This window comes from Oncorhynchus gorbuscha, linkage group LG12, assembly GCF_021184085.1.
Source record: "Oncorhynchus gorbuscha isolate QuinsamMale2020 ecotype Even-year linkage group LG12, OgorEven_v1.0, whole genome shotgun sequence".
In the NCBI taxonomy this organism is placed as follows: domain Eukaryota; kingdom Metazoa; phylum Chordata; class Actinopteri; order Salmoniformes; family Salmonidae; genus Oncorhynchus; species Oncorhynchus gorbuscha.
In genome coordinates this window covers 3,809,015-3,829,967 of record NC_060184.1, presented here as the reverse complement: position 1 = coordinate 3,829,967, position 20,953 = coordinate 3,809,015, and the positions used below count along the sequence as shown (strand labels likewise).

The 20,953-nt window shown below is 49.1% G+C and overlaps 1 protein-coding gene across 1 annotated transcript; it reads right to left on the bottom strand.

Annotated features, from left to right (window-relative positions):
* Positions 1–15,911: 15,911 nt before the first annotated feature.
* Positions 15,912–19,759, bottom strand: fam167ab (family with sequence similarity 167 member Ab). Its single transcript, XM_046293098.1, has 3 exons — positions 19,742–19,759; positions 19,215–19,664; positions 15,912–16,998 (listed from the first exon to the last, which is right to left on the bottom strand). Exons 1-3 carry the CDS (start codon positions 19,757–19,759, stop codon positions 16,735–16,737), a joined length of 732 nt encoding a protein of 243 aa, XP_046149054.1. The 3' UTR covers positions 15,912–16,734.
* Between the last annotated feature and the right edge of the window lie 1,194 nt (positions 19,760–20,953).

Sequence of the window (20,953 nt, the reverse complement as noted above, 5' to 3'; positions counted from 1 at the left end):
GAGAGAGAGCACGTCAGAGATGAGAGAGCATCACGATCAGAGATGAGAGAGAGATGAGAGAGAGCACGTCAGAGATGATAGAGAGATGAGAGAGAGCATCAGAGATGAGAGAGAGCACGTCAGAGATGAGAGAGAGCACGTCAGAGATGAGAGAGAGCATCAGAGATGAGAGAGAGCACGTCAGAGATGAGAGAGAGCATCAGAGATGAGAGAGAGCACGTCAGAGATGAGAGAGAGCATCAGAGATGAGAGAGAGCATGAGAGATCAGAGATGAGAGAGAGCATCAGAGATGAGAGAGAGATGAGAGAGCACATCAGAGATGAGAGAGAGCACGTCAGAGATGAGAGAGAGCACGTCAGAGATGAGAGAGAGCACGTCAGAGATGAGAGAGAGCACGTCAGAGATGAGAGAGAGCACGTCAGAGATGAGAGAGAGCACGTCAGAGATGAGAGATGAGCATCAGAGATGAGAGAGAGCACGTCAGAGATGAGAGAGAGCACGTCAGAGATGAGAGAGCAGAGAGAGAGACATCAGAGATGAGAGAGAGCACGTCAGAGATGAGAGAGAGCACGAGAGATGAGAGAGAGCACGTCAGAGATGAGAGAGAGCATCAGAGATGAGAGAGAGCATCAGAGATGAGAGAGAGCATCACGTCAGAGATGAGAGAGAGATGAGAGAGATGAGAGAGAGCACATCAGAGATGAGAGAGAGAGATGAGAGAGAGCATCAGAGATGAGAGAGAGCAGAGATGAGAGATGAGAGAGAGCACGTCAGAGATGAGAGACGTCAGAGATCAGAGAGATGAGAGAGAGCATCAGAGATGAGAGAGAGCATCAGAGATGAGAGAGAGCACATCAGAGATGAGAGAGAGCGTCAGAGATGAGAGAGAGCATCAGAGATGATGAGAGAGCATCAGAGATGAGAGAGAGCACGTCAGAGATGAGAGAGAGCATCAGAGATGAGAGAGAGCACGTCAGAGATGAGAGAGAGCATCAGAGATGAGAGAGAGCACATCAGAGATGAGAGAGAGCATCAGAGATGAGAGAGAGCACGTCAGAGATGAGAGAGAGCACGTCAGAGATGAGAGAGAGCACGTCAGAGATGAGAGAGAGCATCAGAGATGAGAGAGAGCACAGAGATGAGAGAGAGCATCAGAGATGAGAGAGAGCACGTCAGAGATGAGAGAGAGCATCAGAGATGAGAGAGAGCACATCAGAGATGAGAGAGAGCATCAGAGATGAGAGAGAGCACGTCAGAGATGAGAGAGAGCACATCAGAGATGAGAGAGAGCATCAGAGATGAGAGAGAGCATCAGAGATGAGAGAGAGCACGTCAGAGATGAGAGAGAGCACATCAGAGATGAGAGAGAGCATCAGAGATGAGAGAGAGAGAGCATCAGAGATGAGAGATGAGAGCACAGAGATGATGAGAGATCAGAGCAGATGAGAGAGAGCATCAGAGATGAGAGAGAGCACGTCAGAGATGAGAGAGAGCATCAGAGATGAGAGAGAGCACATCAGAGATGAGAGAGAGCACATCAGAGATGAGAGAGAGCATCAGAGATGAGAGAGAGCACGTCAGAGATGAGAGAGAGCACGTCAGAGATGAGAGAGAGCACGTCAGAGATGAGAGAGAGCATCAGAGATGAGAGAGAGCACGTCAGAGATGAGAGAGAGCACGTCAGAGATGAGAGAGAGCATCAGAGATGAGAGAGAGCACATCAGAGATGAGAGACATCAGAGATGAGAGAGAGCACGTCAGAGATGAGAGAGAGCACGTCATGAGAGAGAGAGAGAGCATCAGAGATGAGAGAGAGCATCAGAGAGAGAGAGAGAGCATCAGAGATGAGAGAGAGCATCAGAGATGAGAGAGAGCACGTCAGAGATGAGAGAGAGCACGTCAGAGATGAGAGAGAGATCAGAGATGAGAGAGAGCATCAGAGATGAGAGAGAGCACAGAGATGAGAGATGAGAGAGCATCAGAGATGAGAGAGAGCACATCAGAGATGAGAGAGAGCACATCAGAGATGAGAGAGCACGTCAGAGAGAGAGAGCACGTCAGAGATGAGAGAGAGCATCAGAGATGAGAGAGAGCACGTCAGAGATGAGAGAGAGCACGTCAGAGATGAGAGAGAGCACGTCAGAGATGAGAGAGAGCACGTCAGAGATGAGAGAGAGCACGTCAGAGATGAGAGAGAGCACGTCAGAGATGAGAGAGAGATGAGAGAGACGTCAGAGATGAGAGAGAGCATCAGAGATGAGAGAGAGCACGTCAGAGATGAGAGAGAGATGAGAGAGAGCATCAGAGATGAGAGAGAGCACGTCAGAGATGAGAGAGAGATGAGAGAGAGCACGTCAGAGATGAGAGAGAGCACGTCAGAGATGAGAGAGAGCACGTCAGAGATGAGAGAGAGCATCAGAGATGAGAGAGAGCATCAGAGATGAGAGAGAGCATCAGAGATGAGAGAGAGCATCAGAGATGAGAGAGAGCATCAGAGATGAGAGAGAGCACGTCAGAGATGAGAGAGAGCATCAGAGATGAGAGAGAGCACGTCAGAGATGAGAGAGAGCACGTCAGAGATGAGAGAGAGCACGTCAGAGATGAGAGAGAGCACATCAGAGATGAGAGAGAGCACGTCAGAGATGAGAGAGAGAGATGAGAGAGCACGTCAGAGATGAGAGAGAGATGAGAGAGATGAGAGAGAGCACGTCAGAGATGAGAGAGAGCACGTCAGAGATGAGAGAGAGCACGTCAGAGATGAGAGAGAGCACGTCAGAGATGAGAGAGAGCACGTCAGAGATGAGAGAGAGCATCAGAGATGAGAGAGAGCACGTCAGAGATGAGAGAGAGCATCAGAGATGAGAGAGAGCACGTCAGAGATGAGAGAGAGCATCAGAGATGAGAGAGAGATGAGAGAGAGCACGTCAGAGATGAGAGAGAGCATCAGAGATGAGAGAGAGCACGTCAGAGATGAGAGAGAGCACGTCAGAGATGAGAGAGAGCACGTCAGAGATGAGAGAGAGAGAGCATCAGAGATGAGAGAGAGATGAGAGAGAGCACGAGAGATGAGAGAGAGCACGTCAGAGATGAGAGAGAGCACAGAGATCAGAGATGAGAGAGAGCACGAGAGAGAGCACATCAGAGATGAGAGAGAGATCAGAGATGAGAGAGAGCACATCAGAGATGAGAGAGAGCACGTCAGAGATGAGAGAGAGCACGTCAGAGATGAGAGAGAGCATCAGAGATGAGAGAGAGCACGTCAGAGATGAGAGAGAGCACGTCAGAGATGAGAGAGAGCACGTCAGAGATGAGAGAGAGCACGTCAGAGATGAGAGAGAGCATCAGAGATGAGAGAGAGCACGTCAGAGATGAGAGAGAGCACGTCAGAGATGAGAGAGAGCATCAGAGATGAGAGAGAGCATCAGAGATGAGAGAGAGCACGTCAGAGATGAGAGAGAGCACGTCAGAGATGAGAGAGAGCACGTCAGAGATGAGAGAGAGCATCAGAGATGAGAGAGAGCACGTCAGAGATGAGAGAGAGCATCAGAGATGAGAGAGAGATGAGAGAGAGAGCACGTCAGAGATGAGAGAGAGCATCAGAGATGAGAGAGAGCATCAGAGATGAGAGAGAGAGAGATGAGAGAGAGCACGTCAGAGATGAGAGAGAGCACATCAGAGATGAGAGAGAGCACGTCAGAGATGAGAGAGAGCACGTCAGAGATGAGAGAGAGCACAGAGATCAGAGATGAGATGAGAGCATCAGAGATGAGAGAGAGCATCAGAGATGAGAGAGAGCATCAGAGATGAGAGAGAGCACGTCAGAGATGAGAGAGAGCACGTCAGAGATGAGAGAGAGCACGTCAGAGATGAGAGAGAGATGAGAGAGAGCATCAGAGATGAGAGAGAGCACGTCAGAGATGAGAGAGAGCACGTCAGAGATGAGAGAGAGATGAGAGAGAGCACGTCAGAGATGAGAGAGAGCACGTCAGAGATGAGAGAGAGCACGTCAGAGATGAGAGAGAGCATCAGAGATGAGAGAGAGCATCAGAGATGAGAGAGAGCACGTCAGAGATGAGAGAGAGCACGTCAGAGATGAGAGAGAGCACGTCAGAGATGAGAGAGAGCATCAGAGATGAGAGAGAGCATCAGAGATCAGAGATGAGAGAGAGCACGTCAGAGATGAGAGAGAGCACATCAGAGATGAGAGAGAGCACATCAGAGATGAGAGAGCACATCAGAGATGAGAGAGAGCATCAGAGATGAGAGAGAGCACGTCAGAGATGAGAGAGAGCATCAGAGATGAGAGAGAGCACGTCAGAGATGAGAGAGAGCATCAGAGATGAGAGAGAGCAGAGAGAGATGAGAGAGAGCACGTCAGAGATGAGAGAGAGCACGTCAGAGATGAGAGAGAGCACATCAGAGATGAGAGAGAGCATCAGAGATGAGAGAGAGCACGTCAGAGATGAGAGAGAGCACGTCAGAGATGAGAGAGAGCACATCAGAGATGAGAGAGAGCACGTCAGAGATGAGAGAGAGCACGTCAGAGATGAGAGAGAGCATCAGAGATGAGAGAGAGCAGAGATCAGAGAGAGATGAGAGCACGAGATGAGAGATGAGATGAGAGAGAGCACGTCAGAGATGAGAGAGAGCACGTCAGAGATGAGAGAGAGCATCAGAGAGATGAGAGAGAGCACGTCAGAGATGAGAGAGAGCATCAGAGATGAGAGAGAGCACGTCAGAGATGAGAGAGAGCATCAGAGATGAGAGATCAGAGATGAGAGAGCACGTCAGAGATGAGAGAGAGATCAGAGATGAGAGAGAGCACATCAGAGATGAGAGAGAGCATCAGAGATGAGAGAGAGCACGTCAGAGATGAGAGATGAGAGAGAGCATCAGAGATGAGAGAGAGCACGTCAGAGATGAGAGAGAGCATCAGAGATGAGAGAGAGACGTCAGAGATGAGAGAGAGCATCAGAGATGAGAGAGAGCACATCAGAGATGAGAGAGAGCATCAGAGATGAGAGAGAGCACATCAGAGATGAGAGAGAGCATCAGAGATGAGAGAGAGCATCAGAGATGAGAGAGAGCACGTCAGAGATGAGAGAGAGCACGTCAGAGATGAGAGAGAGCACATCAGAGATGAGAGAGAGCATCAGAGATGAGAGAGAGATGAGAGAGAGCACGTCAGAGATGAGAGAGAGCACATCAGAGATGAGAGAGAGAGAGATGAGAGAGCACGTCAGAGATGAGAGAGAGCATCAGAGATGAGAGAGAGCACGTCAGAGATGAGAGAGAGCACGTCAGAGATGAGAGAGAGAGATGAGAGAGAGCACAGAGATCAGAGATGAGAGAGAGATCAGAGATGAGAGAGAGAGAGATGAGAGAGAGCACGTCAGAGATGAGAGAGAGCATCAGAGATGAGAGAGAGAGAGAGAGCACGTCAGAGATGAGAGAGAGCACAGAGATCAGAGATGAGAGAGAGCATCAGAGATGAGAGAGAGCATCAGAGATGAGAGAGAGCATCAGAGATGAGAGAGAGCATCAGAGATGAGAGAGAGATGAGAGATGAGAGAGAGCACGTCAGAGATGAGAGAGAGCACGTCAGAGATGAGAGAGAGCACGTCAGAGATGAGAGAGAGATGAGAGAGAGCATCAGAGATGAGAGAGAGCACGTCAGAGATGAGAGAGAGCATCAGAGATGAGAGAGAGCATCAGAGATGAGAGAGCACGTCAGAGATGAGAGAGAGCATCAGAGATGAGAGAGAGCATCAGAGATGAGAGAGAGCACGTCAGAGATGAGAGAGAGCACGTCAGAGATGAGAGAGAGCATCAGAGATGAGAGAGAGATCAGAGATGAGAGAGAGCACGTCAGAGATGAGAGAGAGCACGTCAGAGATGAGAGAGAGAGAGCACGTCAGAGATGAGAGAGAGCACGTCAGAGATGAGAGAGAGCATCAGAGATATGAGAGAGAGCACGTCAGAGATGAGAGAGAGCACGTCAGAGATGAGAGAGAGATGAGAGAGAGCACGTCAGAGATGAGAGAGAGCACATCAGAGATGAGAGAGAGCACGTCAGAGATGAGAGAGAGCATCAGAGATGAGAGAGAGCACAGAGATGAGAGAGAGCACGTCAGAGATGAGAGAGAGAGAGATGAGAGAGAGAGAGATGAGAGAGAGCATCAGAGAGATGAGAGAGAGCACGTCAGAGATGAGAGAGAGCATCAGAGATGAGAGAGAGAGAGCATCAGAGATGAGAGAGAGCACGTCAGAGATGAGAGAGAGCAGAGATGAGAGAGAGAGCATCAGAGATGAGAGAGAGCACATCAGAGATGAGAGAGAGCACGTCAGAGATGAGAGAGAGCATCAGAGATGAGAGAGAGATGAGAGAGAGATGAGAGAGAGATGAGAGAGAGATGAGAGAGAGCACGTCAGAGATGAGAGAGAGCATCAGAGATGAGAGAGAGAAGAGAGAGAGAGAGCACGTCAGAGATGAGAGAGAGCATCAGAGATGAGAGAGAGCACGTCAGAGATGAGAGAGAGCATCAGAGATGAGAGAGAGCATCAGAGATGAGAGAGAGCACGTCAGAGATGAGAGAGAGATGAGAGAGAGCATCAGAGATGAGAGAGAGCACGTCAGAGATGAGAGAGAGCACGTCAGAGATGAGAGAGAGCATCAGAGATGAGAGAGAGCATCAGAGATGAGAGAGAGAGATGAGAGAGAGCATCAGAGATGAGAGAGAGCATCAGAGATGAGAGAGAGCATCAGAGATGAGATGAGAGAGAGCATCAGAGATGAGAGAGAGCACGTCAGAGATGAGAGAGAGCATCAGAGATGAGAGAGAGATGAGAGAGAGCACATCAGAGATGAGAGAGAGCATCAGAGATGAGAGACAGATGAGAGAGAGCATCAGAGATGAGAGAGAGCATCAGAGATGAGAGAGAGCACGTCAGAGATGAGAGAGAGATGAGAGAGAGCGGGTCAGAGATGAGAGAGAGCACGTCAGAGATGAGAGAGAGCACATCAGAGATGAGAGAGAGCATCAGAGATGAGAGAGAGCACGTCAGAGATGAGAGAGAGCACGTCAGAGATGAGAGAGAGCATCAGAGATCAGAGATGAGAGAGAGCACGTCAGAGATGAGAGAGAGAGATGAGAGAGAGCGTCAGAGATGAGAGAGAGCACAGAGATGAGAGAGAGCACGAGAGATGAGAGAGAGCATCAGAGATGAGAGAGAGCACATCAGAGATGAGAGAGAGCACGTCAGAGATGAGAGAGAGCACATCAGAGATGAGAGAGAGCATGTCAGAGATGAGAGATGAGATGAGAGAGCATCAGAGATGAGAGAGAGAGATGAGAGAGAGCACATCAGAGATGAGAGAGAGCACATCAGAGATGAGAGAGAGCACGTCAGAGATGAGAGAGAGCACGTCAGAGATGAGAGAGAGCACAGAGATCAGAGATGAGAGAGAGCACATCAGAGATGAGAGAGAGCATGAGAGAGAGCACAGAGATGAGAGAGAGCACGTCAGAGATGAGAGAGAGCACATCAGAGATGAGAGAGAGCACGTCAGAGATGAGAGAGAGCACGTCAGAGATGAGAGAGAGCAGAGATGAGAGAGAGCACGTCAGAGATGAGAGAGAGCACATCAGAGATGAGAGAGAGCATGAGAGATGAGAGAGAGATCAGAGATGAGAGAGAGCACATCAGAGATGAGAGAGAGCACAGAGATCAGAGATGAGATGAGAGAGCACGTCAGAGATGAGAGAGAGCACGTCAGAGATGAGAGAGCACGAGATGAGATGAGATGAGAGCACGTCAGAGATGAGAGAGAGCACGTCAGAGATGAGAGAGAGCACGTCAGAGATGAGAGAGAGCACAGAGATCAGAGATGATGAGAGAGAGTCAGAGATGAGAGAGAGATCAGAGATGAGAGAGAGCACGTCAGAGATGAGAGAGAGCACGTCAGAGATGAGAGAGAGCACGTCAGAGATGAGAGAGAGCACATCAGAGATGAGAGAGAGCACGTCAGAGATGAGAGAGAGCACGTCAGAGATGAGAGAGAGCACGTCAGAGATGAGAGAGAGCACATCAGAGATGAGAGAGAGCACGACAGAGATGAGAGAGAGCACGTCAGAGATGAGAGAGAGCATCAGAGATGAGAGAGAGCACGTCAGAGATGAGAGAGAGCACATGAGAGAGAGAGAGCACGTCAGAGATGAGAGAGAGCATCAGAGATGAGAGATGAGAGAGAGCAGAGATGAGAGAGAGCAGAGAGAGAGAGAGCACGTCAGAGATGAGAGAGAGCATCAGAGATGAGAGAGAGCACGTCAGAGATGAGAGAGAGCACGTCAGAGATGAGAGAGAGATGAGAGAGAGCACATCAGAGATGAGAGAGAGCACGTCAGAGATGAGAGAGAGCAGAGATGAGAGAGAGCACGTCAGAGATGAGAGAGAGCACATCAGAGATGAGAGAGAGCACGTCAGAGATGAGAGAGAGCACGTCAGAGATGAGAGAGAGATGAGAGAGAGCACGTCAGAGATGAGAGAGAGCACGTCAGAGATGAGAGAGAGACATCAGAGATGAGAGAGAGCACGTCAGAGATGAGAGAGAGCACGTCAGAGATGAGAGAGAGCACGTCAGAGATGAGAGAGACATCAGAGATGAGAGCGAGCATCAGAGATGAGAGAGAGATGAGAGATGAGAGAGAGCGTGTCAGAGATGAGAGAGATGAGAGAGAGCGTGTCAGAGATGAGAGAGAGCGTGTCAGAGATGAGAGAGAGCACGTCAGAGATGAGAGAGAGATGAGAGAGAGCATGTCAGAGATGAGAGAGAGCACATCAGAGATGAGAGAGAGCACGTCAGAGATGAGAGAGAGCACATCAGAGATGAGAGAGAGCACGTCAGAGATGAGAGAGAGAACATCAGAGATGAGAGAGAGCACGTCAGAGATGAGAGAGAGCACGTCAGAGATGAGAGAGAGATGTGAGAGAGCACGTCAGAGATGAGAGAGAGCACATCAGAGATGAGAGAGAGCACATCAGAGATGAGAGAGAGCACGTCAGAGATGAGAGAGAGCACGTCAGAGATGAGAGAGAGAACGTCAGAGATGAGAGAGAGATGAGAGAGAGCACGTCAGAGATGAGAGAGAGATGAGAGAGCACGTCAGAGATGAGAGAGAGCACATCAGAGATGAGAGAGAGCACGTCAGAGATGAGAGAGAGATGAGAGAGAGCACGTCAGATATGAGAGAGAGATGAGAGAGAGCGGGTCAGAGATGAGAGAGAGCACGTCAGAGATGAGAGAGAGCACGTCAGAGATGAGAGAGAGCACGTCAGAGATGAGAGAGAGCATGAGAGAGAGCACGTCAGAGATGAGAGAGAGCACGTCAGAGATGAGAGAGAGCATCAGAGATGAGAGAGAGCACGTCAGAGATGAGAGAGAGCACGTCAGAGATGAGAAAATAAATATTGAGGCAGGGGAGAAAGAAAAAGATTGGTGATTTTAAGTGACAGAGACCAGCGTCATAAAACAGTAGAACAAAAGAATCAAGGAGAGGAAAGGAGCACTGAGGAACTCCACTCCTCCACAACGTGTCATGGAAATGACACCAAGCCCGATTAAAAAACGGTGCCCTCCACCATGAGAATACACCAGGTCATCACCCATACTCCTGCTGAGCTCATGTCTCGTGACGTCAGCTGCCTTTTGTTTCGACAAAGGACCCCAAAACAACTGTACAGGCTTTAACACAAAGCACTTCAGTTTCAGACAGGAATGTCCTGGCTGCTCCAGAACAGCCAATGAGACAAATCCAGTGGGGAAATCCAGGTCCTCTTGGTCAGGGGTGTGTAGTGGAATAGGATGATGACCTCTATCCAGACCATCATCCTTCGGCACGGATGAAATTAGTGTACAAGTGAAATGTATGGAGAGGACAACCCCCGGGTATCCAGTTTGAGATGACACCCCCCCAACCCCCCCTCCCCCCTCGACAGCGTCTGACATCCCGACCTACGTAGAGGTTGAGAGAGATGTGTGGGCCAGACTCTCAGGAAGAAAACCACTAATGAATAAATGAACATGGCGCTCCTGAGAAAGAAGGGTAGTCATGGTGACACCGGTGATGTAGTTACAGCTGTTCTAGCGTTCTAAATGCTCTTGGAAAAATGTTTCCTTCAGAAGAAGGGTAGTCATGGTGACACCGGTGATGTAGTTACAGCTGTTCTAGCGTTCTAAATGCTCTTGGAAAAATGTTTCCTTCAGAAGAAGGGTAGTCATGGTGACAGCAGTGATGTAGTTACAGCTGTTCTAGCGTTCTAAATGCTCTTGGAAAAATGTTTCCTTCAGAAGAAGGGTAGTCATGGTGACACCGGTGATGTAGTTACAGCTGTTCTAGCGTTCTAAATGCTCTTGGAAAAATGTTTCCTTCAGAAGAAGGGTAGTCATGGTGACACCGGTGATGTAGTTACAGCTGTTCTAGCGTTCTAAATGCTCTTGGAAAAATGTTTCCTTCAGAGAAGAAGGTAGTCATGGTGACAGCAGTGATGTAGTTACAGCTGTTCTAGCGTTCTAAATGCTCTTGGAAAAATGTTTCCTTCAGAAGAAGGGTAGTCATGGTGACACCGGTGATGTAGTTACAGCTGTTCTAGCGTTCTAAATGCTCTTGGAAAAATGTTTCCTTCAGAAGAAGGGTAGTCATGGTGACACCGGTGATGTAGTTACAGCTGTTCTAGCGTTCTAAATGCTCTTGGAAAAATGTTTCCTTCAGAAGAAGGGTAGTCATGGTGACACCAGGTGATGTAGTTACAGCTGTTCTAGCGTTCTAAATGCTCTTGGAAAAATGTTTCCTTCAGAAGAAGGGTAGTCATGGTGACACCGGTGATGTAGTTACAGCTGTTCTAGCGTTCTAAATGCTCTTGGAAAAATGTTTCCTTCAGAAGAAGGGTAGTCATGGTGACACCGGTGATGTAGTTACAGCTGTTCTAGCGTTCTAAATGCTCTTGGAAAAATGTTTCCTTCAGAAGAAGGGTAGTCATGGTGACACCGGTGATGTAGTTACAGCTGTTCTAGCGTTCTAAATGCTCTTGGAAAAATGTTTCCTTCAGTTTGACGACACTCTTCTGATGAAACCCTGTTGAATTTTATTAATTACCATAATGCCTGATGTGTTTTCATTTGGTTTGATATCTACTGCAGTTTGGTTAATAAAACCCAGATTATTCTAAATATATCTAAGGTCCTTTTAACATAGTTGCAGACAATGAAATGCAATGTTTTGGGGTAAATATTGGAGGAATTGTGATAGTAAACTAGTTTATACGAAAGCCGATATGTCTCTTCTACGCCGTTACAGTATTCGACCCTGTCACATGACCCTGTCACATGACCCTGTCACATGACCATGACAATATTTGTTCAATGAAATGGCAGAAACTAATAAATATTAATTTGATGTTTTCAGAGCTCAGTCTGAAATGTTAAGGACAATCCCAAGAGGATTAGATTCATGTTACAATGCTGAATTGAAAGCTTGTTTTTTTAACTTAAAATGATGAGCCCAATGACACACACAATATGTCTATTTCAGGGTTTTAATAAAATCAAAAATTTATGAGATTTTATATATCTAATAATTGTATTTATTTGGGCATTAGGAACATGTTGATTTTATAACAAGTATATTTTATAATCATATTCTTGTTGTCTGTGACGGGGATGAAGGTAAATATCAATAATCCATTCAACAACAAAAAAACATTTATTTAAAAATATATATATATTACCGCAGCTCAAGAATGACCCTGTGGGACTGATGTCATGTTATTCCCATTCCTTGGAGGTGAGCCCCCCCCCCATTAACATGTTAGTTATTCCCATTCCTTGGAGGTGAGACCCCCCCTTAACATGTTAGTTATTCCCATTCCTTGGAGGTGAGCCCCCCTTAACATGTTAGTTATTCCCATTCCTTGGGTGAGGTGAGCCCCCTTAACATGTTAGTTATTCCCATTCCTTGGAGGTGAGCCCCCCCCCTTAACATGTTAGTTATTCCCATTCCTTGGAGGTGAGCCCCCCTTAACATGTTAGTTATTCCCATTCCTTGGAGGTGAGCCCCCCCCCTTAACATGTTAGTTATTCCCATTCCTTGGAGGTGAGCCCCCCTTAACATGTTAGTTATTCCCATTCCTTGGAGGTGAGCCCCCCTTAACATGTTAGTTATTCCCATTCCTTGGAGGTGAGCCCCCCTTAACATGTTAGTTATTCCCATTCCTTGGAGGTGAGCCCCCCCTTAACCTGTTAGTTATTCCCATTCCTTGGAGGTGAGCCCCCCCTTAACCTGTTAGTTATTCCCATTCCTTGGAGGTGAGGCCCCCCATTCCTTGGAGGTGAGCCCCCCTTAACCTGTTAGTTATTCCCATTCCTTGGACCCCCCTGATTCCTTGGAGATAAATGAATTATTCCCATTCTGTGAGCCCCCTGCCCCATTCATTCCTGTTAGTTATTCCCATTCCTGATCAATGGCCTGTTATACTGGAGCCTCGGGCCTGTTCTGTCTAGTCATCTACACCTCTGACTGAGTATCTCTTCTACCTTCTGAGTATCTCTTCTACCTTCTGAGTATCTCTTCTACCTTCTGAGTCTCTCTCATACCTTCTGAGTATCTCTCATACCTTCTGAGTATCTCTTCTACCTTCTGAGTATCCCTTCTACCTTCTGAGTATCTCTTCTACCTTCTGAGTATCTCTTCTACCTTCTGAGTATCTCTTCTACCTTCTGAGTATCTCTTCTACCTTCTGAGTATCTCTTCTACCTTCTGAGTATCTCTTCTACCTTCTGAGTATCTCTTCTACCTTCTGAGTATCTCTTCTATCTTCCGAGTATCTTCTTTCTCTCTCATACCTTCTGAGTATCTCTTCTACTCTTCTACCTTCCGAGTATCTCTCATACCTTCCGAGTATCTCTTCTACCTTCCGAGTATCTCTTCTACCTTCCGAGTATCTCTTCTACCTTCCGAGTATCTCTTCTACCTTCCGAGTATCTCTTCTACCTTCTGAGTATCTCTTCTGAGTATCTCTTCTACCTTCTGAGTATCTCTTCTATCTTCTGTACCAAGAACTCCTAGACCTGACTACGGCTCGGTTAACCATTCACAAGAGTAACAACTGAGAGATAAACACCTACATGAAGCACAACACTGCTTACCATATTTTATTTATAGTCTATATCAGGGGTGTCAAACTTCCTTTGCCACGGAGGCTGCATCTTCAACGAGGTCTGAAGGGCCGCACTGAGAATTGGTGATATTTCCTCGCCGTCAAAATTTGCAAAACATTTCCTCTATCCGTCGTTTTTTGTGATTTTACGATACTCCCGAATGTCTAGCTTTCATTTAGGTGACTATAAGCAAGTGGGACATACTTTGGATGTAGATCCATTATAATTTCTGTTTTGATTTGGTTTTAGTCGTTTTAAAGTGTATTGAGTCCCCCCCCCCCCCCACACCCCGTAATTTTTGATTTTTTTTATTTCAAACTTGTATACATTTTTTTGACTCAAACCACCTGTAGGCTGTATGTTTGACACCCCTGGTCTATATATATAACAGTACAATTTAAATATAACAGAAGGCATCACTACTTTTATTCATTGTCATTATTTAGTTACTATCCATGTTAAATAGACACACTTTTTTGTAAGAAACAATATTAAGGCATTATTGTACATGTAACAGAACAGACGATGTAGAACAGATGTAGATTTCACTTCAGGAGGGGAAAAAGGTTACAGTCATTGGGCTGGAAGCAGAAGATAACGGCTACAACGGCTAGAGGTGTGTAGTTATAAGGCTGGGGGGTTGGTGCTAAACGCACTGCTGACGATGCACCTTCTGAAGTCAATTTCCACAAAGTGTGCAGAGTGCATTCATGACGAACGCTGTGGATGTCGGCTCATGCGTCAAAATGAGCTTTTAAAGTCAAGCGCAGTGCGTGTTTGATTAAATCCCGGCCTAAAGCCGGATCAGGATGTGGAACCCCGGCCTAGGACCGGATCAGAATGTGGAACCCCGGCCTAGGACCGGATCAGAATGTGGAACCCCGGCCTAGGACCGGATCAGAATGTGGAACCCCGGCCTAGGACCGTATCAGAATGTGGAACCCCTAGGACCGGATCAGGAACCGGGATCAGAATGTGGAACCCCGGCCTAGGACCGGATCAGAATGTGGAACCGGATCAGAATGTGCCTAGGACCGGATCAGAATGTGGAACCCCGGCCTAGGACCGGATCAGAATGTGGAACTAGGACCGGATCAGAATGTGGAACCCCGGCCCCTAGGACCGGATCAGAATGAACCCGGCCTAGGACCGGATCAGAATGTGGAACCCCGGCCTAGGACCGGATCAGAATGTGGAACCCCGGCCTAGGACCGGATCAGAATGTGGAACCCCGGCCTAGGACCGGATCAGAATGTGGAACCCCGGCCTAGGACCGGATCAGAATGTGGAACCCCGGCCTAGGACCGAATGAACCCCGGCCTAGGACCGGATCAGAATGGGAACCCCGGCCTAGGACCGGATCAGAATGTGGAACCCCGGCCTAGGACCGGATCAGAATGTGGAACCCCGGCCTAGGACCGGATCAGAATGTGGAACCCCGGCCTAGGACCGGATCAGAATGTGGAACCCGGCCTAGGACCGGATCAGAATGTGGAACCCGGCCTAGGACCGGATCAGAATCAGGACCGGATCAGAATGGAACCCCGGCCTAGGACCGGATCAGAATGTGGAACCCCGGCCTAGGACCGGATCAGAATGAATGGAACCCCGGACCGGATCAGAATGTGGAACCCGGCCTAGGACCGGATCAGAATGTGGAACCCCGGCCTAGGACCGGATCAGAATGTGGAACCCCGGGACCGGATAGGACCGGATCAGAATGTGGAATCTAGGACCGGATCAGAATGTGGAACCCCGGCCTAGGATCAGAATGGAGGACCGTCAGAATGTGGAACCCCGGCCTAGGACCGGATCAGAATGTGGAACCCCGGCCTAGGACCGGATCAGAATGTGGAACCCCGGCCTAGGACCAGAATAACCCCGGAGGACCGGATCAGAATGTGGAACCCCTAGCCTAGGAACCGGATCAGAATGTGGAACCCCGGCCTAGGACCGGATCAGAATGTGGAACCCCGGCCTAGGACCGGATCAGAATGTGGAACCCCGGCCTAGGACCGGCCTATCAGAATGTGGAACCCGGCCTAGGACCGGATCAGAATGTGGAACCCCGGCCTAGGACCGGATCAGAATGTGGAACCCCGGCCTAGGACCGGATCAGAATGTGGAACCCCGGCCTAGGACCGGATCAGAATGTGGAACCCCGGCCTAGGACCGGATCAGAATGTGGAACCCCGGCCTAGGACCGGATCAGAATGTGGAATCCCGGCCTAGGACCGGATCAGAATGTGGAACCCCGGCCTAGGACCGGATCAGAATGTGGAACCCCGGCCTAGGACCGGATCAGAATGTGGAACCCCGGCCTAGGACCGGATCAGAATGTGGAACGGCCTAGGACCGGATCAGAATGTGGAACCCCGGCCTAGGACCGGATCAGAATCCCGGCCTAGGACCGGATCAGAATGGAACCCCGGCCTAGGACCGGATCAGAATGTGGAACCCCGGCCTAGGACCGGATCAGAATGTGGAACCCGGCCTAGGACCGGATCAGAATGTGGAACCCCGGCCTAGGACCGGATCAGAATGTGGAACCCCGGCCTAGGACCGGATCAGAATGGCCTAGGACCGGATCAGAATGTGGAACCCCGGCCTAGGACCGGATCAGAATGAACCCCGGCCTAGGACCGGATCAGAATGTGGAACCCCGGCCTAGGACCGGATCAGAATGTGGAACCCCGCCTAGGACCGGATCAGAATGTGGAACCCCGGCCTAGGACCGGATCAGAATGTGGAACCCCGGCCTAGGACCGGATCAGAATGTGGAATCCCGGCCTAGGACCGGATCAGAATGTGGAATCCCGGCCTAGGACCGGATCAGAATGTGGAACCCCGGCCTAGGACCGGATCAGAATGTTTTAAAAGTGCCATCATATCTAATAGTCAGGTTCAGTTTCAGGAAAAGCCTTGTTAAGGCTGATGTTACCAATTTGTAAGTCGCTCTGGATAAGAGCGTCTGCTAAATGACTTAAATGTAAATGTTAAGAGGAGGATTTGTAGCTGCTTCTGTTGGGGGGGATTTACATCATTCTGGAAACCATCTATATGCTCCTCCCACTGACATAGTAAACAACCTACATGCTCCTCCCACTGACATAGTAAACAAACTATATGCTCCTCCCACTGACATAGTAAACAAACTATATGCTCCTCCCACTGACATAGAAAACAAACGATATGCTCCTCCCACTGACATAGTAAACAACCTACATGCTCCTCCCACTGACATAGTAAACAAACTATATGCTCCTCCCACTGACATAGAAAACAAATGATATGCTCCTCCCACTGACATAGAAAACAAACTATATGCTCCTCCCACTGACATAGAAAACAAACTATATGCTCCTCCCACTGACATAGAAAACAAACTATATGCTCCTCCCACTGACATAGAAAACAAACTATATGCTCCTCCCACTGACATAGAAAACAAACTACATGCTCCTCTCTCTCCCTCTCTCTCTCCCTCTCTCTCTCCCCCTCTCTCTCTCTCTCTCGCTAGCTAGCAGAGGGAAAAGCGTCGAGAGTTTATGTTCATCTTGGTGACCCCTATGAGTCTCAGCGGGGTGGAGAGTCCGAACCCGGGGGTGACGGGGGAGTCAAAGAGCAGGTCGCTCAACTCATCTCTCTCCTCCAGCCCGTAGGTGGCATCGTTGAGCATGCGGCGGTGCTGGTGACACGTCTGCTCGATCTTCAATTTGTTGATGTCGCTATGGAGACGCATCAGCTGATGGGCCAACTGCTGGTCCTGGAGAGGCATTTCATTCTGGAGGGGGGGAGGGGATAGAGATTTAGGGATAGATTCAAATCCGACCGTGGAAGATCTGCATTGTAATGCTAATGACATGTAACGTTCATTTCCGATTGAGCCGACAGATGCAAAGTTTACCGTGAATACGGTCTCTGTGAACGTAGGAACATTACCTTTAAAAGGTGTGATCGGATTGAATAGTTTGTTTCTAATGGACTGGACGACTGGTCATACTGGTCCTGGGGGAGACAGACAGACAACCCTGGGGTTTCAGTGAACGTAGGAACATTACCTTTAAAAGGTGTGATCGGATTGAATAGTTTGTTTCTAATGGACTGGACGACTGGTCATACTGGTCCTGGGGGAGACAGACAGACAACCCTGGGGTTTCAGGTGTGATCGGATTGAATAGTTTGTTTCTAATGGACTGGACGGTCACTGGTCATACTGGTCCTGGGGAGACAGACAGACAACCCTGGGGTTTCAGGTGTGATCGGATTGAATAGTTTGTTTCTAATGGACTGGTCATACTGGTCCTGGGGAGACAGACAGACAACCCTGGTCAGGTATCGGATTGAATAGTTTGTTTCTAATGGACTGGGTCCTGGGGAGAGACAGACAACCCTGGGGTTTCAGGTGTGATCGGATTGAATAGTTTGTTTCTAATGGACTGGACAACTGGGGAGACAGACAGACAACCCTGGGGTTTCAGGTGTGATCGGATTGAATAGTTTGTTTCTAATGGACTGGACGACTGGTCATACTGGTCCTGGGGGAGACAGACAGACAACCCTGGGGTTTCAGGTGTGATCGGATTGAATAGTTTGTTTCTAATGGACTGGACGACTGGTCATACTGGTCCTGGGGAGACAGACAGACAACCCTGGGGTTTCAGGTGTGATCGGATTGAATAGTTTGTTTCTAATGGACTGGACGACTGGTCATACTGGTCCTGGGGAGACAGACAGACAACCCTGGGGTTTCAGGTGTGATCGGATTGAATAGTTTGTTTCTAATGGACTGGACGACTGGTCATACTGGTCCTGGGGGAGACAGACAGACAACCCTGGGGTTTCAGGTGTGATCGGATTGAATAGTTTGTTTCTAATGGACTGGACGACTGGTCATACTGGTCCTGGGGGAGACAGACAGACAACCCTGGGGTTTCAGGTGTGATCGGATTGAATAGTTTGTTTCTAATGGACTGGACGACTGGTCATACTGGTCCTGGGGGAGACAGACAGACAACCCTGGGGTTTCAGGTGTGATCGGATTGAATAGTTTGTTTCTAATGGACTGGTCCTGGGGACGACTGGTCATTGAATAGTTTGTTTCTAATGGACTGGACGACTGGTCCTGGGGGAGACAGACAGACAACCCTGGGGTTTCAGGTGTGATCGGATTGAATAGTTTGTTTCTAATGGACTGGACGACTGGTCATACTGGTCCTGGGGGAGACAGACAGACAACCCTGGGGTTTCAGGTGTGATCGGATTGAATAGTTTGTTTCTAATGTTGACAGTAGATGTTAATGCCAGTGTGTTGGTAATATGGTCACCGCAACAGCCCGAGCTGTAGTCTGGCCTTACCAACAGAGGGTGTAGTCTGGTTTTACCAACAGAGGGTGTAGTCTGGCCTTACCAACAGAGGGTGTAGTCTGGCCTTAACAACAGATGGTGTAGTCTGGCCTTAACAACAGAGGGTGTAGTCTGGCCTTAACAACAGAGGGTGTAGTCTGGCCTTACCAACAGAGGGTGTAGTCTGGCCTTACCAACAGAGGGCATTGACAGGAAGCCCTCTCCCTAGCATTGGCAGGAAGCCCCTCTCCCTAGCATTGGCAGGAAGCCCCTCCCTAGCATTGGCAGGAAGCCCTCTCCCTAGCATTGGCAGGAAGCCCCTCTCCCTAGCATTGACAGGAAGCCCTCTCCCTAGCATTGGCAGGAAGCACCTCTCCCTAGCATTGACAGGAAGCCCCTCTCCCTAGCATTGACAGGAAGCCCCTCTTCCTAACATTGACAGGAAGCCCTCTCCCTAGCATTGACAGGAAGCCCCTCTCCCTAGCATTGACAGGAAGCCCTCTCCCTAGCATTGGCAGGAAGCCCCTCTCCCTAACATTGACAGGAAGCCCCTCTTCCTAACATTGACAGGAAGCCCCTCTCACTTGAATTCAGTTGTATTGGAGATACAGCACTGAACCAAGAAACAGTCACCAATACTTCTGTTGCTCTCACCAGTTCTTTCCTGAGCCACCCCACAGCCTCATCGATGTTCTTAAGTCTCCTCGGCACTCCAGAGGGCAGGCTGCGCTGCCAGGTCAAACCTGAGGTCAGGAGGCTCTCTCTGGGCTCCCCCGGTTGTCGTTTGGCCTTCTCCTGCTCCTCTTGTTGCTCTGCGTGGAGCTCCTGCTGTAGCTGTGGTTCAGCCAGAGATTTGGTGCTCTCACTGTCTGACCTGCCCTCACTCTGGGGCACTACCCATTGCTCTTCTGGCTCCACTAAGTCCCTGGTGCTCTGCTGTGGTACAATCAGGGTTTTGGTGCTATGGGCCTCTAAACGGGCCTTCCACTCGAGGTAGGACAGCCTCTGTGTTTCCAGCCTCAGCTTCTGCGCCAGGGCCTTGAGGTTCATCATATGGTTTTCTGAAGCCGAACCCTCCTCCTTCTCCTCCTCCTCCTCCTCCACCTGGTCAATCAATCAAACAAATTATTAAGCCTGTTTTTAATACAGAAAATGGTGCTTTACAGTAACCCGGCCTAAACCCCAAAGTAGAAGCACATGTCGGAGAATCTAGCCTCGCGAGCCACACTAATATCGCGAGCGGACATAAATATGTGTTGCATCTATGAAGCTCGCAAGATCAGTGTGGCTCGCGAGGCTATTGGGGGAAAAACTCCCTAGCAGATCAGTGTGGCTCGCGAGACTATTGGGGAAAAACTCCCTAGCAGATCAGTGTGGCTCGCGAGACTATTGGGGAAAAACTCCCTAGCAGATCAGTGTGGCTCGCGAGACTATTGGGGAAAAACTCCCTAGCAGATCAGTGTGGCTCGCGAGACTATTGGGGAAAAACTCCCTAGCAGATCAGTGTGGCTCGCGAGACTATTGGGGGAAAAACTCCCTAGCAGATCAGTGTGGCTCGCGAGACTATTGGGGAAAAACTCCCTAGCAGATCAGTGTGGCTCGCGAGACTATTGGGGGAAAAACTCCCTAGCAGATCAGTGTGGCTCGCGAGACTATTGGGGAAAAACTCCCTAGCAGATCAGTGTGGCTCGCGAGACTATTGGGGAAAAACTCCCTAGCAGATCAGTGTGGCTCGCGAGACTATTGGGGAAAAACTCCCTAGCAGATCAGTGTGGCTCGCGAGACTATTGGGGAAAAACTCCCTAGAAGATCAGTGTGGCTCGCGAGACTATTGGGGAAAAACTCCCTAGCAGATCAGTGTGGCTCGCGAGACTATTGGGGAAGAACTCCCTAGCAGATCAGTGTGGCTCGCGAGACTATTGGGGAAAAACTCCCTAGCAGATCAGTGTGGCTCGCGAGACTATTGGGGAAGAACTCCCTAGAAGATCAGTGTGGCTCGCGAGGCTAAGGAAAAACTCCCTAAAAGGAAGAAACCTAGAGAGAAACCAGGCACAGATGGGAGGCCCATTCTCTTTTGGCAGCATACCGGGTGTGGTCATGAGGGACAGATTGTTTCTCACCTGGTCTGTCTCCTCCACCTGGTCCCAGGCACTATACACCTTGATCCTAGGGGTGGAGCCTGCTTCCATGACAACACCGGGAATAAGAACCACACCTGGCTACCAGAATCAAACTAGTGGTCGTAGTCAAGAGAAGTTGGTCGCAGTATGATGTACTCTTCACCGGGGCCTCCGTCGCTCTGACTTGTGTTTGTGAGCGGGTGGTTGTAGATCTTGTGAAAATAGATTAGAACAATTCTTTGTTCTACCTGTGTTCTAGATTGTTGTAGCTCT